Source organism: Schistocerca piceifrons, chromosome 4 (genome assembly GCF_021461385.2).
Source record: "Schistocerca piceifrons isolate TAMUIC-IGC-003096 chromosome 4, iqSchPice1.1, whole genome shotgun sequence".
In the NCBI taxonomy this organism is placed as follows: domain Eukaryota; kingdom Metazoa; phylum Arthropoda; class Insecta; order Orthoptera; family Acrididae; genus Schistocerca; species Schistocerca piceifrons.
The window spans coordinates 435,474,585-435,490,141 of NC_060141.1; the positions used below are offsets into that span (position 1 = coordinate 435,474,585).

Here is a 15,557-nt window from a genome sequence, read left to right on the forward strand (position 1 = left end):
ACTTTCATAATTTTAAGAAATTCTTTGACAGTGGATATTAAAAATGGAATGAGGGATGGACAGGAAGTCTGTATACAATTTTGAATTTCACACTATATCCTGATGAAATCACTATGATAGTCTTTCCTTGTAGGAAATAGATCTTAAATTCAAATTAGTCAAATTAGAACACTTCTGTACTATAGTATAAATATCAACATCTTCTGAAGGAAAGATTTCTTTACATGAAATTCTGTCCATCTGCACTTCATGATGTGTACAGTACTAAATGTTTATATGCTAGTGAAATACAAATGATCGTCATTTAGATTTTTTATGACTTCTTTCTGGAGAGGGACCACTAAAGGGATGAAACTGGTGAAATGTGACAAGCTGTTAGTGAGTATTCAGTTTTCTAAACAAATAAAATGACATACAAAAAATTCGCAATTTTTGTTCTACCAAGCGTGCCAGTAAGGTCATATACTTGCGTGACCATTGCAGAGATTTGCTTAAATCTCCAAGAAATGGATCAAAATATTTTCCATCCTAATCAGAAGCATAGTTGTATTATCTAGTGGGTGCATGCTTTGAGCTGGTTAATGACTAATGCAACTCTGGGTATATTCTAATCAAGGTACAGTCTTTTTAAAAAGTAAACAAACATTGTTCTATTGGAACAGAACTCCAAGAGTGCATTGAAGGAAATGTATCACTTGAGATTCTGCATCTTCCCTCCTGTATCTCTCACTCAACAGAACACCTATTGTTTGGGCAATTAGGATTTAGACTAATATGTAAATAATGCCCAGAATGTCACAAATTCATCCAATAGAGCCATAACGTTATGCACATACAGAGATGCCATTGGTGTCTGTAGAGTCTCTTGCTTGTTCAGCCAGCACATTAGTCTGAAATAATGACTCGCTGGAAGGCAATATACCGAGGAATCCATTGCAGCCAGTAATGTCTTTTGTCTAGTGTACTATATTGTGCAAAGAATATATGTTGACAATCTGTGGCATAGCACACACATGCAGGTTGTGCAGTAAGTTCTTGGCACATCAGTACCAGAACTGCTGTATTTTGCCATAACTCAAACTGAAACTTAAAGACGAGACATATGTAGCGTTGCACAGATTTCACTTTTGGTGGTCTGTAGTTGGAATTACGAATTATGTGGGACTCTTTAGTTCAGTAGTCCAATCTTGTATCACTGTAGCGACTGCATATCCGTATGATCTGTAATGTATCACTACAATAGACCATTCTCATGAAGGTCAATTGTTCACCTTCATTTCAAATTACCTAACTTGACCATGTGACACTGTTTCTTGTTACTTTTACTGCTAACATGCAGTAATAAGCAATAATCACTGTAGTCCAGAAATAGTTTCAAAAATACTCTTGACATAGCCATGCAAAATGAAATTATTCAAATTGTTTATGTCCCACATCCCACTTTTGAGGCTAACTAAACTTCAGATCATGTGATCAAATTTATACTGTGGAGTAGAGCTATTTTCATCAGCGCTAATTAGTATCATCTATCTTCTATTTTCACTACTTACTACAGAACTCCTCAAAGATTTTTCTGCATAGCCTATTATGCTGATAAGTTTTTCATGTTCATTTTTGTCCTTCCTGTTATGTGGTATCCTCTACTTGCCATTTGCTATCCATTAGCTCCTCATTGGTTTCTTAACATCAGGAATCCAGCAGATGGACCCAGCACCTGTCTTTTTTCCTTACCCATTTTTTTTCTGTAAATAAATATGACATATACATTTCTCTGGTGAAACAAAAATGAATTGCCACATATGCTTTTCTTTGTGCACATTCAATTGCTTTTAGTTGCCTTAAGTATAGAAAAATGCAAAAAGTTCAGTAATATATTTGCTAATTAGTACTATCTTCCTTTCTGATGGATTGATTGAGCAATTTCAATTTGGGACTGTTAAATTCCTTTCTGTAGGAAGGATGTGCTGTGATGTAAGACAAGTCAAAGAGTAAAATCTTACATAAAAAAGAGAGAAAAAAAGTAAACATGACAAATATTCCATATCAATATTCATTATTATTTATGGTGAAGTCGTTTGAATAGTAGTGTGTCTTGCTTATTGGCGCATATGATACATCAAACAATATGCACACTGGGCACACAGTATAACATACATAGCACACAATGTTGTGATATTATTTATGAGGTGTGATCAAAGACCACAGAAATTTTTGTTTTTATTAAAGAATCTCTATGTATTCATTATCATCAACAACTTGGTCCTCTTCAAAGTAATCCACCTCATATATAATACATTTGTGTCAGTGCTTTTTCCTTGGAAAAAGTTCTGGAACACAGTTTCAGTTCGTGTTCAGCAATTTTGTTTTCATCTCATCATTGGTGGCTAAATGACGTCCTTTCATGATTATCTTTAGCCTCGGGAATAGAAAGAAGCCACAGGGCCATATCTGGCGAATACAGTGGCTGAGTAGCAAAGCAATTTGGTTTTTTCCCAAAAAATCACCAACAAGCATTGAGGTGTGAACAGGAGCATTATCATGATGCAATTTCTACAAGGGGTTTCACCACAGTTCAGATTGCTTCAGGCAAATGGCACATAATTTCCAGGTTTATTGGCTGTATCACCATAAGACTGGAACTTGATATGTGATCCCATTGTAATCAAAGAAAACAATGAGGAGAACCTTCATTTGTGATCTAACTTGTCAAATTTGTTTCAGTCTTGGTTCTTCGGGCAGTTTCCATTTGGTTGATAAGCCTTGATTTCAATTTCATAACTGTGTACCCATGTTTCATCACCTGTTATGAGCTTAGTTAGAAGTTCTGGATCATTGTTGACTTAGTTAAGGAAAATGTGAGCGATTTCTATGCAACATTGTTTTTGGTTGAAATTCAACAATTTCAGAACAAACTTTGATGCTATGCATTTCATGCGCCCCTTCTCCCCCCCCCCCCCCCCCCCCCCCCCAAAAAAAAAGGAAGAAAAAGAAAAATCATCAGCAATCTCTCAGACGGTGATTCAGCAGTTTTCCAGAACCATATTCATTACTACGTCCACATTATTGTCACTAATCTGTGTGCTAGGGTGTCCAGGATAGTCATTGCCTTCCTCTTCTTGACCCTCTTTGAAATGTTTGTACCACACATAAACTCTTGCCTTACTCATAGTACATTTGCCAAAAGCTTCAGTCAACATTTTGAATGTGGTGCTGTTCTTTATTCCATTTTTCAAGCAAAACTTAATGCAAATTCTTTGATCTATCTTCTTTGAAAGTAAAAATTGACTGAGATCTTGAAAACATGTATAACCTTCTTTATGGCCAACAATAAACTGAATATTCAAAACTGCTGAAAATACAAACATACATCAGGAACATGTGTACTGACCAAATAATAAAAATAAATTGGAAACTGGCTGTATAGCACTCACAAAATTAAAAAATTCCTACCCACAGGATACCTTTTAAGTTCATATAGCCCGTTGTACTCTACCCTCTCAAATATGTTTGAAAGAACTAGTACCAGAGAGAAAGGCCAGTAGTTACACAGGGTGAAGCAGAACTCCACTAACAAGTTTTTTAAGGTGGTAGTATGAACCAAAACAAGAAAAAAGAAGTCTAGTAAACATGGACTCTAAAATGCATACCTTAAGACCTAAGAGCTTTGTTTCAGTAGAAGACATTTCACAGTAGCAAAGATGAATAACTGCAGATAGTTCTTCAGGTCTGCACTTCACAGCCTATGCTTGCTAAACGCTTTTTTCTTGTTTTGGCCCAAACTACCACTTCTCAAAATATGGAAAGCAGAGAGCTTTCAGTAAGATGTCTCAGAGTAGTGAAGATGAAAAAGTACTCTTAATGTACAGTATGCAATTTAGAACCTTGTTTACTAGGCATTTTTTCCCTGTTTTGGGCCTTACAGCTACCTTTGAAAGCTATTTGGTGGAGTTCCGGTTCACTCTGTACATTACATGTCCCGCACCACATTTGTGTATTGACATCACTGCAGCAAGTTTTAATCTATAAGGAAATGCCCCCTTTCTCGCAGACTAATAAATTAATAACACACTATGTTGCTTACAAAGTCACCAAATAATTTTAGTGCCTTGTTTGATGGTCCATTGTACCCAGAAGAGCTGATGCTTTTTAGGGAACTGATGATTTTTATAACTTCATTAGGTGTTGTGGATTTGAAGTAAAGTGAAGTGCAGTCATCATCATCGGTGCATGTTAAGACGACGATTATGGCTTCTGAGGAAGGCAGTGTGTTTTGTGTTCCAACATTTTCAGATACAGAGCGAACAAATTTATTAAATTCTGAGGCTGCCCTGTACAGGTTATTCTGATCTGTTGCACTTCCCATTAACTGGGCTGCCCCTGCTTGTTCTAATTTTTTTGTCCATAATTGTTTTTGATTTTATGATTTTCCATACACTTTTTGTTTTATTGTTTGATCTGTTGGTTTGTTCAGCATAGTGCATGTTGATTTTAAATATCCCTTATAGTGTATGTTTACTGTTTTGTTTGTGCTATCCCTCTGTTGTAGGTAAGGTTTCCTTTTTCTGTCACACGATATGCTGATTCCTACAGTTATCCAGTCTTTCTGATACTTGCTTTTGAAATGATTTTAATTTGTCTTTTTGGGAAGCTGGCATTGAATTGTTTGAGAGTAGATTTAAAAATGAATTAAATTTCGTATCCATTGGGTACATTCATTATTCAAAATTTTAACATGCCTAACTAGAGTTCATTAACTGTTGCCCTGTTCTCGAGTTTGAGGATTGCCATTTGACACTCATGGACTGGTAGTACATTTACTAAAGCCTGTATTTTTATGACAGTTATCATATGTGGGCTCCACGAAAATATTGTCATTAGCAATTTTGCTGAAGTCATCTACACTTGTTGAAAATGAGATCATTGGGTGTAAGTTAAAGCAAGACATCAATGTTTCTAATTATATATGACTGCTATCATTACATACAATTAGTCAATGTTAAAATCTTCACAAAAGTGATGTTGCTGTTACACTTGTAAATTTGTATAAGAGCTGTTTCCTAGCTGAGCAAGGAACTTTGGGAAATCTTCTTGTGGTGCCCTGTAGATTGTTCTGATTACAGTGGGACTACTTCTCTAGTTCTAGTTTAGTTGCACAGCATTAAAAATGTTGTTAAATGTGGCTCTGATTTTTATCTAGAGTCTATGACCCAAGAGTGTTGTTAATAAAAATTGCTATCCCTCCTTGTTCTAAGTTGTTTCTACAACAACTAGATCTAATTTTGCAACTTCATCTGCTCAATATCTGCAGCTCCTAGATGATGCTCTGTTAAACAGAGTACATAAATATTTGCTTCCTTTGTTGCATCTTGAAGTGGAAGCAGCAGCTCTTCATTTTTGTTTAACAGGCTTATTATGTTCTGATGGAGTATTTTTAAACAGTGATGATTTCATGTTATTATCAACTAGATCTACTTTCACATCGTGTTTTCAGTTTTCTTTTATCCTAAAAGAGAAGTATGGTGAATGTTAGAGGTTACTGGGATTGGGTGGATGCTGGATTAGATACAATCTAATGCTATCGGTGATGGCCTTTATAACAGGCTTTTCCCCCTGATGTATTTAAATGCAAGCCACGACATATGTGATGATGACGACTTAGTGACATTGCATCATTCATTTCCATGTGTGACCAGCTTGGCTGCCAGACCAGTCTGCTAAGCTTCTCATCAAAACGTTTCACAGAATGTTTCATCCATGGTGTATCAAAATAGTGGAAGAGCAAAACCATCTTAACTTTGGTGTTGATACTGATTATAGACACTGATGAGCCAAAACATTACGAGCACCTGCTTGATAGATTTTTTTGTCTCTGTCTTTGTCTCGAAATAAATCACTGATTCTGCTTAACATGGATCTGACAGTTTTTTGGTGAGGTTGTGGAGATACGTGGCATTAGATATCTATACACAGGTCATGTAATTTGCATAAATATTGGGCCACTGATTTGTGTGGACGATGATGGCACCTGATAGTGACCCAGATGTTTTCCGTAGGATTTACAACAGGTGAATTTGGTCCTAGAGATGTCAACATTAGTTCACCATAATGTTGGTCAGATCACAGTAGCACAAGTAGCACAGTTCTGGCTTCGAGAAACAAATTATACTGCTGAAAGATGAAATTCCTGTAGAATAATACTGCTCCTACCAGCCTGTCTCTGTGGCGAGCTGCATGTTTTGAACTACTGCTCACCTGGATGACAGCATTTGTGGAGACAATCGCTGACCTAGTGTAGCAAAAGCGTGATTCACCCAAATAGCTGATGTATTTCCATTGATCAATGGTCAAATCCAGATGGTTCTGTGCCCACTGCAATCATAAATGACAATGTCATTGGATCAGCATGTGAACACATAGAGGTTGTCTGCTGCAGAGCTCCATATTCAGCAACATATGATGAACGGTGTGCTCCGAAACCTTAATGCGTGCACCAGCATTGTGCTATTTCAACAGCGATGACACACATCACAATCCATCCTACTTTACAGAATGGACAAGCCTCCAACCCCTGCATTCTGTAAACAGTTGTGGACATCTAACCATTTAGCACCCAGTAATATTTTCACTGTCCTCCTACCCCTTGCCATAGAGACAAAAGACAGTAGCACCTGAACATTTGACCAGCTTCACCATTTTCATGATACTCATTCACAGGCTTTGCGTAATAATAGTCTGTCCTTTTTACAAAGTTATTTATCTCAATGTATTTCCCCATTTGTAGCCCGTTTGTGTCTGCTGTGCTTACATGCTTTTCATAGTGCATTGTGTACCCGCAACATCACTGTGTGGTATCCAACCTCGTGGTGGGCTATGGTCACAATGTTTTGGCTTATCAGTGTATCATTGTAGTTACAATGCAATTAATTTCCTACTCTACTCCAGTAAATGCTGACTGATATACTACTATCATCTGCTAAGCTGTTCTGCAACCAAAGCAAACATGATAGTGTGAACAAAAAAAAGTTGTTCAATATGCAATGATGGTTCTCTGTCTGTAGATTTACAAACTTATTTCTGAGCTGAAAAATGTGATTGTGACGTGGAACCACTGTACCCAACTACTTCCTTAATTTTCCACATACTTGATGTAGTCTGATGGAACCTATTCCGAAATTACAGATGTTTCTTAACAAACTGATGTAGATGGGTTTTATTGCTTGAAATCATTTAAAGCTCAGACAAAACTGGTAATTCATGCTGCTGGTTATTGCAATTTTAGTTTTTGATGTACAGATGGCAGCTCATAGTACTGTCATTTTTTAAACTATTCTGGTTTCTTCCCCATGTTATACAGTTTGATTATGGTAAAAAATCTTGTCTGCTGATGAGAAGAATAATGAAACTAGAGTTTTTTCTTAATTATTGTATTAATTCAGAAACTGGCTGTCAGCATCTTACAGAAACCTTCTGCAGAAAATTATGTTAGTGCCAAATTCCCAGCTCTCTCTTCATTTTGTCCATGATCAAATGGCCTTGAATTCTGGCTCTGTGCTTGGAACTAAACTGTATTCATAGCCTATGATCAGTTTTTGTGTTAGGTTTTCAAAATTGATGATAGATATTTACCAGATGATTAAAACCCTAAAGGAGCTCTTCAAGCTCCCAAAGAGGTGCCAAAGACAGCAGAGACATATGCAGTTGCCTGACTAACACAAGAATGAGAAATAAATGATAGTGGAGATGTATGTACATTTGGATGACAGTAAAGAGTATTCAAACTGATCGCATTCTGAAGTGTTGCTGCTGGATGGGAATGACATAGATCTCATGAAGTATCTTTGCATTTTGTTTCAATGAATCACTATTACAAAATATGGTTTTGTTCATTTAATGCTATCTCCACTGTCTTAATGACTGATGTATAATATTGTTATGTAAGTCTTCCAAAGGCAATAAGGTTACCCTATTGTGTTTATTAGAGAGCACAGTCATCCACATAATGCCATAAAGTGTTCTTTCATTTCTTCAAGGGGTCATTGTCCATTGGGTAAACCAGTGCCTCTTGTGGTTTCCCCTTTTGAAACCTGGGACATGACATGTCTAGTTTTTCCTTCAGTCATCTTGCAGGGCTATGCATGCTGTTGTACATTTTATCTTACTGAACAATAGCTTTCATAATTAACATAAATTTTCAAGTACAAGGTGTACAACTTCGCTTCCGCCATTTTTCCCCCAACATTTGGGGTTTAATGAAACAAATTGGTTACACATGTATCATTCAAAGTATTTTCCATCTTTGGCCACTACTTTCTCCTATCTTTTGGGCAGTGTACGAATCCTGCATCGAAAAAATTCTTCATCTTTTGAAGCGATTCATGAATTGATCCAATTTGTGACTTCATGAGATTGGAAGGGTTGATCAGCCAGGCCATGCGCCATTGATCTAAACAAGTGATAGTCAAAGGGAGCAATGTCTGGAGAATACGGCGGGTGGGGTAGGACTTCCTATTTTAATGTTTCCAAGTACCTTTTAATGTTTCCAAGTACCTTTAGACCCCTTTTGCAACGTGGAGTCGAGCATTGTTATGCTGCATAATCACTTTATCGTGGCTCTCGCTGTATTGTGGACATTTGTCTTATAATGCTCTGCTCAAATACATTAATTGCATTCGATAATGAGTACCTGTGATTGTTTCACTTGGTTTTAACACCTCATAGTATATGACGCCAAGCTGGTCCTACCAAATGTAGAGCATGATCTTGGAGCCGTGAATATTCGGTTTGGCTGTCGATTTGGAAGCATGGCCACAATATTTCCATGATTTTGTGCGTTTAGGGTTATTGTAAACACACACACACACACACACACACACACACACACACACACACAAACGCTGTTCAACGTCTGTTGGTTTCAGCTGACATGGGACCTAAGTTCCTTCTTTCTGAATCATGCCCATAGCCTTCAGACGTTTTGAAATGGTTTGCTGTGTCATTCCCACTAATCGTGCCAAGTCTTCTTGAGTTCTGCATCTTTGAAAACATTCCCTCTTCCAGCACTATGACAGTCTATGACGTTAAAATCACCATTCTTGATGCGTTGAAACCACTCACATGATGTTCTTTCACTAATAGCATCCTTACTGTATGTACTTGAGAGCATTCGATGAGACTCAGCCACTGTTTTCGTCATATTGAAACAAAACAGTAACACCTCCCACAAATGATGAGAATTTGACTCATATACTGACATTTTCAATCAAGAACAACTTTATGATGCAGACACACATCGACTAATGCTTAAATGAGGTTATGCTGACCTAGGTCCAAGGTAACTGCCTGACATCTGTGATCTGTTTCTTTCGACCGCTACTTACCGGCAAACGGCAGAAGCAAAGTTGTACACCTTGTAGTTCTTTCAGAAGTTATCCCCCCCCTTCCCCACAATTCTCTCTCTCTCCCTCCCTCTCTCTCTCTCTCTCTCCCTCCCTCTCTCTCTCTCTCTCTCTCTCTCTCTCTCTCTCTCTCTCTCTCTCCCTCCCTCCCTCCCTCCCTCCCTCTCTCTCTCTCTCTCTCTCTCTCTCTCTCTCTCTCTCTCTCTCTCCCTCCCTCTCTCTCTCTCTCTCTCTCTCTCTCTCTCTCTCTCTCTCTCTCTCTCTCTCTCTCTCTATCATCAGTTTTCCTTAGAGTTTACAATGTTAAAATATGTTTTAAAATAGCATCATTTAAATAATGGTTAATTATAACCATATGCTTTTCTTAATTGTCAAAATTATTTCTTACAAAACTAGTAACAACACTTCTATCACGTACAAATTAATAACAGCGAACTGTAAGTAAGGATTTGCTTTGTAAAATACAAGAAAATGAAAGCTTTGAAAGAATAAGAAAACTGCAGTGGGAATCAATAACAAGACTTGGCACAAAGATGATGTGACTTACCGAACGAAAGCGCTGGCAGGTCGATAGACACACAAACATACACACAAAATTCAAGCTTTCGCAACAAACTGTTGCCTCATCAGGAAAGAGGGAAGGAGAGGGAAAAGACGAAAGGATGTGGGTTTTAAGGGAGAGGGTAAGGAGTCATTCCAATCCCGGGAGCGGAAAGACTTACCTTAGGGCGAAAAAAGGACGGGTATACACAACAATTTTATTCTTTAATCTTTGTATCAGTGCTTCAGAAGTCTGCAGTGGTACTAACTGTGCGCTACATGCAAGAATACCACAACACACTTCATTAAATTTTCTTCCATTTACTCATATTGGCATTTATAATCTCATTTCCTTCCTTGGTACCATGAATTCATAATTGTGCATGCCTTTACTCATGGCTTCTTTCATCTTTTTTTTCTCCTTCTGTTTTCCCTCTTATTTTCCCAGTAACTGTACCAACTGTATTCCATTAATAGATTTTTTTTGTTTTCACAGCCATCATTTTTGTGAATCTACATCCTTACTCTATCACCTGCATTCATTAAACATTTTGTTCCATACAGTTTTACTATTTTGCAATGGTTCATATATTTGAATATAATTTGCTAGAGTCACCATTATAACTCACCAGTTACAGTATTTGAGATCTAATTAACTTCATAACCTATTCTTTATACTTTTTTCAAGTGTAGTTGGTATTTCCATTTTGCAGTTTTCCCTTGCATTTTAAAAGAAATAATATTTGGTTCCAAAAGCTTAATTGTTGGCAACTTGTGCTGCTGCTGTCAAACAATTTGTCAACCCTTTATCTGGTGAATGTGACTGTTACTAATTTTTATTTGGTTTCATAAAAAAATCCACAATGTTTTGATAATGTACAGCTATTTTTTATCCTGATCTAAATTTTTCAAGTTGTGATGTAAAATCTAATATAAAATGCTCATGGGGTACTTTTCTAATTCATATGTTTTACATTTTATGTTTTATAAATTTACAGTACTTGTTTCCAAATTACTAGAGGAATAAACTGAGATGCATAATTGAAAAATTACCAGTTCTTTCGGGAATGTAGGTGAACGTACCGGCCAAAATGTGTAAGAACTGGTCTTTTGAAATATGAGTTATCATAAAATGAAAATGATCTTTGGCATCCAGACAGTAATATACACTATTGCCTTCATATGTTTGTGATTGTGCACATTTTTATAGAAATTTGTAATGAGAATTCTGAATAAAACTTATTACCCATATAGTTAGTTACAATAATAATTTTTCTTGTGCTGTTTTTCAGTCAGCTAGCATTTAGTGTACAGTTTCTACACTGCAGCTTTTTACTTCCAACTAAAATCTTGTTTGATATTTAAAACTCAATAAACTTTTGGCTTCACTGTTCCATAAATACAGTCAGTTTAACTTTCACTTTACTGATCTTGTTTAAGGATCATGCACAGAATAGATGGAAAATTTGGGTGTCCTAGTATGAAATCAGTAACTCAAACCATATATAGGCAACTGTCTGCCATAGGAATCAGTCACCTTTCATCTTTGTTAAGTGCGTTTTGCCTTAACAAATGCAACAAACTGTTTGAAATTTTGTTGCTTCTTAATCATCATAACTTAAACTAAATATTGTAGAGATTTATGAGTTATTGTAAACGAATTCACAAGTACCTTGACATTTCATATTATCCTTTCCAGCTTTGTGAAATGACTACATGTGAGAATTTATACCAAAATTTATATTTTTGTGCATTGCATGGACCCTATCATTTCATTCCCTATGCAATTTTTGTTGAAAAATATTGTATGTTCAATACTATCAAACATATGAACATCTTACTTCACGAGTTGTGGTATTTTCATTTCTTGCAATTCATTCATGTATCAATAGCAATATTTCTGTTAGGTAAAATGCATATCAGAACTGTTATCTAGCTGTTGCCTGCAATTTATAATCCATACTTAATGTTGCTGCAGTTGACCTACATAATCGTGTTTGCATGGGAGTGGTTTAGTTAAAACTGACCATTACTGTCATGAATTTATTTGCTTGGAATTAATTGTAGTTAATTGTTCCTCTGAAATATTCATAGATATAATATATTGTAACACCACTTTTAACAGATGATGCTTGTAGAAGTGGTGTATACTGCATTAGTTATAATGACAAATTAATACTTTAACCATCACTTTTAACATGTCAGTTCTATTCCATCATTTGTTAGCCACAAAGTAATTTGATTATACAAAAATTAAAATCTTCTGTTATCTGTGTTAATATCTTTTAGTATTATTGACAACAAGGACCCTTTAGTGCACAAAGAAAAGAATCTGTTTTAATCTAAGATTTTGAGGAAGCATAAATTTTGCCTATGCTTGTCCTGGTACCAAACCAAGGCTCAAGTTTTGTTATTGATTCTGTTGTCTACTGAAACAGCTATCACGGCAACAAAAATTGCTGGATGGAATGAATGTTATTTAACACACATTGTTACAAATGTCTCATTTCACAAGGCTGTTCCCAATTACATTTGCTGTAACATATGTACCTAACTGCTTGTTTCAGCCATGCAGTCTCCCGGTAACTTCCTTTAGAGACATAATAGTATTAAAAGGTATCAGAATGTATTATTCACAGTAAAAAAAAAAAAAAAAACTGACATGCATTAAAACTACTTATCGAGACTATAAGCAGTACCCTTTCTTCCATTTTTATTCCTCTTTCTGTTCTTTTCCTTTATAGTGGAGGCAGCCGGGAGTACGGGTAAATATCAACCTCATCTCTTTTTATTTATTATTTTTTCTTAATTTAACCTTCATTCATTACTGAAAACTTTTCACCAAACAGTATACCATGGTAGGCCAGTGAAGTAATGTACTGAGAACAGATGCTGTGAATGTGGTTCATTTAAAATACTTTTTTGTGCTCTTTGTAATATCCATAGATTATGGTACCAATTTATTGGAAAGTTTTGTGAGTAATTAAATTAACTTCGGACATACTGGCTGATTACCCTGGCCTGTAATCCAAAAAGTAATGTGATGTTTGTATTGATACAGCATCAGTTTGCATCAATCTTAAGACCAGTAACGGCAGCTATTCAAAATTATACAGCTCTCACTGATTCCATTTTGATACTTAGACCATCTGCTATTCATTATAATTCTCATCAGCCCATTGCATTAGAAAAAAGAAAAGAAAATATACATTAAGAAGAAAATAAAACAATGGGCTGATATTTCATTCTGTCTTACAAAACGAAAATCTCATTTAGTAAATTTCTTGTGCATATTTCCTGTCATTAATGCTGCCCCTAGATAGTTGAACACACATTTTGCAGTAGCAATTTCTACTCCTGTTACAATATGGATATGGCCTTCTGTATTGAACTGTGGATGACACTAAACTCGGGATATACTGGAAAAGCCAATTCAAGGGTACTGAAATATTTATTTTCCATCTCTTCACCTCTCTGAAATATTAAATATTAAATGCTCCTAAATTACTGTAAGTCTTTGCCCTTTAAAACCCATGTAGTAATCATTTGAGTTGCTTAATACTCCTCATGACAAAAAAAAAAAAAAGAAAAAAAAACTTGCCACACTCGTTAGATGTTTCAAAGCATAAAACTGTTACACAGATATATGGAACAGGAAGCACATCATTATTATTTAGCTGTAGCAATGCAGTAAACAACAAATAATTTGATGTTGAAGGAATGACTTGGAATAAAAATTATACTGAACGTTTATTTGAATAAAATCATCAGCTTTTATTGTTAATGCAATTGCAAATGTAAGATGTTCCTTTCAAAATTACATACCAAAAACTAAATAAAATATTTTTGTATTAATTAAGCACTTACTATGAGTGAGGGAGGATTGTAGAGCTATATTCCAATATGGTGCATAGTGAACAAAGTAATTTTAAGAGCTCCACCACTTCATTTCTTAACTACAATGTAATTGTTCAGTCCAGTGAAAATAGCCAGTCATATTTCCTGCTCATTTTATGATGCATAATCTAATACAATAAAGAAAAAAATGTAACTAATTGCTCTGATATCATGCATGGTAAATTTCAACTTCACATGTATTCATTTCCTTAACAGACCTTGTGATTTGAAATGGCAATGCATTTCAAGACTGACATTAATAAAAAATAAAATTTACTACTCTATAACTCACTAATGTCTGAAACATTCTAGAAAATATTTTTATTTGCTGCTGTTGAACACAACTAAAGCTATAAAACACCAGAAATTTGTCAGTAGCTGCAGTTGTGTTAACACAGACCGATTCCCAGTCCCACTGAGAGGTGCAGCGATGTGAAACCGAAGAATGATGGAACATTAGAACTGATTGGTAACTAATGAATCAGTGATAGACACCACTTAGTTGAACCAAAAGAAAGGGAACAAGTTACTTAAGAGAACTAAAAATGCAAATCTATTTTGTGCATGTAAATTCCTGTCATTTTGTGCAGCCACTTTTTTATTGTTTCGAAACAAAAATATGCTTGTGAATTCTTAGGGCCTAAATATTCATATGATTTGGTGGAGAGTTTTGCAGCTTCTTATTTTTTATTGCATGTCTGTTGAATAAAAAATTTTTGTTTAAGTTACTTAAGTTTTGTGTGTTTTGTCCTGTCATGTGAATGTTTTGATGTTAGAATTTATTGTAGGATAATGTATTTTTAAAAGGCTCTTGGTTTTATCTAAATAATAACTCTTAGCACCTCTAATTTTTGCACTATTTCATACACTGTAAAATATACAATAACAAAAGAAAGATGTGAAAACCAGTGATGAAAGTCTGCCAAACCACATATAAAACAACTCATTTAACAAGTGTTTGGTACACATTGTTGTACATTGATGAGAGATTTTTTCCTACTGAACTATTATTTTTGGAACAAAGTTGCTTTCACTTTTGAAGTGCTCTAAAATATTAAGAACCATACTCGTTCCTATATAATAACTTCATTAAAAACAAACTTAAAAGAGAGGCAAGAGGGGTAGGCAGTGGATGAGCTGATGAAAGTTCTCTGCTCTAGGTCGACCTTATAGCAAAACACTGCCAGTTTATTTTGTTTTTAGTTGCATTATTGGAAGTCAATATAAAATTGTTAATTTCCATCTTGGCAAGTGAAACAGTGAATGATGATGATGTAGAAAGAAATGGCAGTTCCCCAGAATTTTAACTAGTTCATTGTTAATGAGTCATTTGATACAGTTGGTTACAAAAATAATAAAACTCCTGAAGGAAAAAGAACAGCACAATACTGAACTAATTTTATCTTGACATACAAATGTAATTTATGACTGACTGGCTGCATGTTAGTTGAGACTCTGATGGCCCAGTAGACTGTTGAAGCTAATAATCCTGTTCCCCAAACCATGTCTGGGCATAATCAACAGTGACGATTGTAGCATCATTATTTCAGAAAAGGTTATCGTTGTTAGACATGTACTGCATTATACCTTTTCTTTTTACAGCATCAGTCTTTTGAATAGTTTGATCCTATCCTCTTTAGCTTGTACAATGATGTATTTTCATCTCTGCATATGGGCTTCATCCAGCATCCTCCATTAGCTATTCAATGTTTTAGTGTCTTTGTC

General features: G+C 35.5%; 1 protein-coding gene across 7 annotated transcripts in view; it reads left to right on the forward strand.

The window, feature by feature from the left end:
• LOC124794748 (glucose transporter type 1) overlaps window positions 1-15,557 on the forward strand; it is a 502,711-nt gene that overhangs the window by 214,107 nt on the left and 273,047 nt on the right. For all 7 annotated transcript variants that reach the window (XR_007016606.1, XM_047258356.1, XM_047258358.1 and 4 more), the window contains one exon: window positions 12,680-12,700. Coding sequence is in view for 5 of the 7 variants with exons in the window: in XM_047258356.1 (XP_047114312.1) it covers window positions 12,680-12,700 (21 nt within the window). In the remaining 2 variants the exon portion in view is untranslated. The remainder of the gene's footprint in view (window positions 1-12,679; window positions 12,701-15,557) is intronic.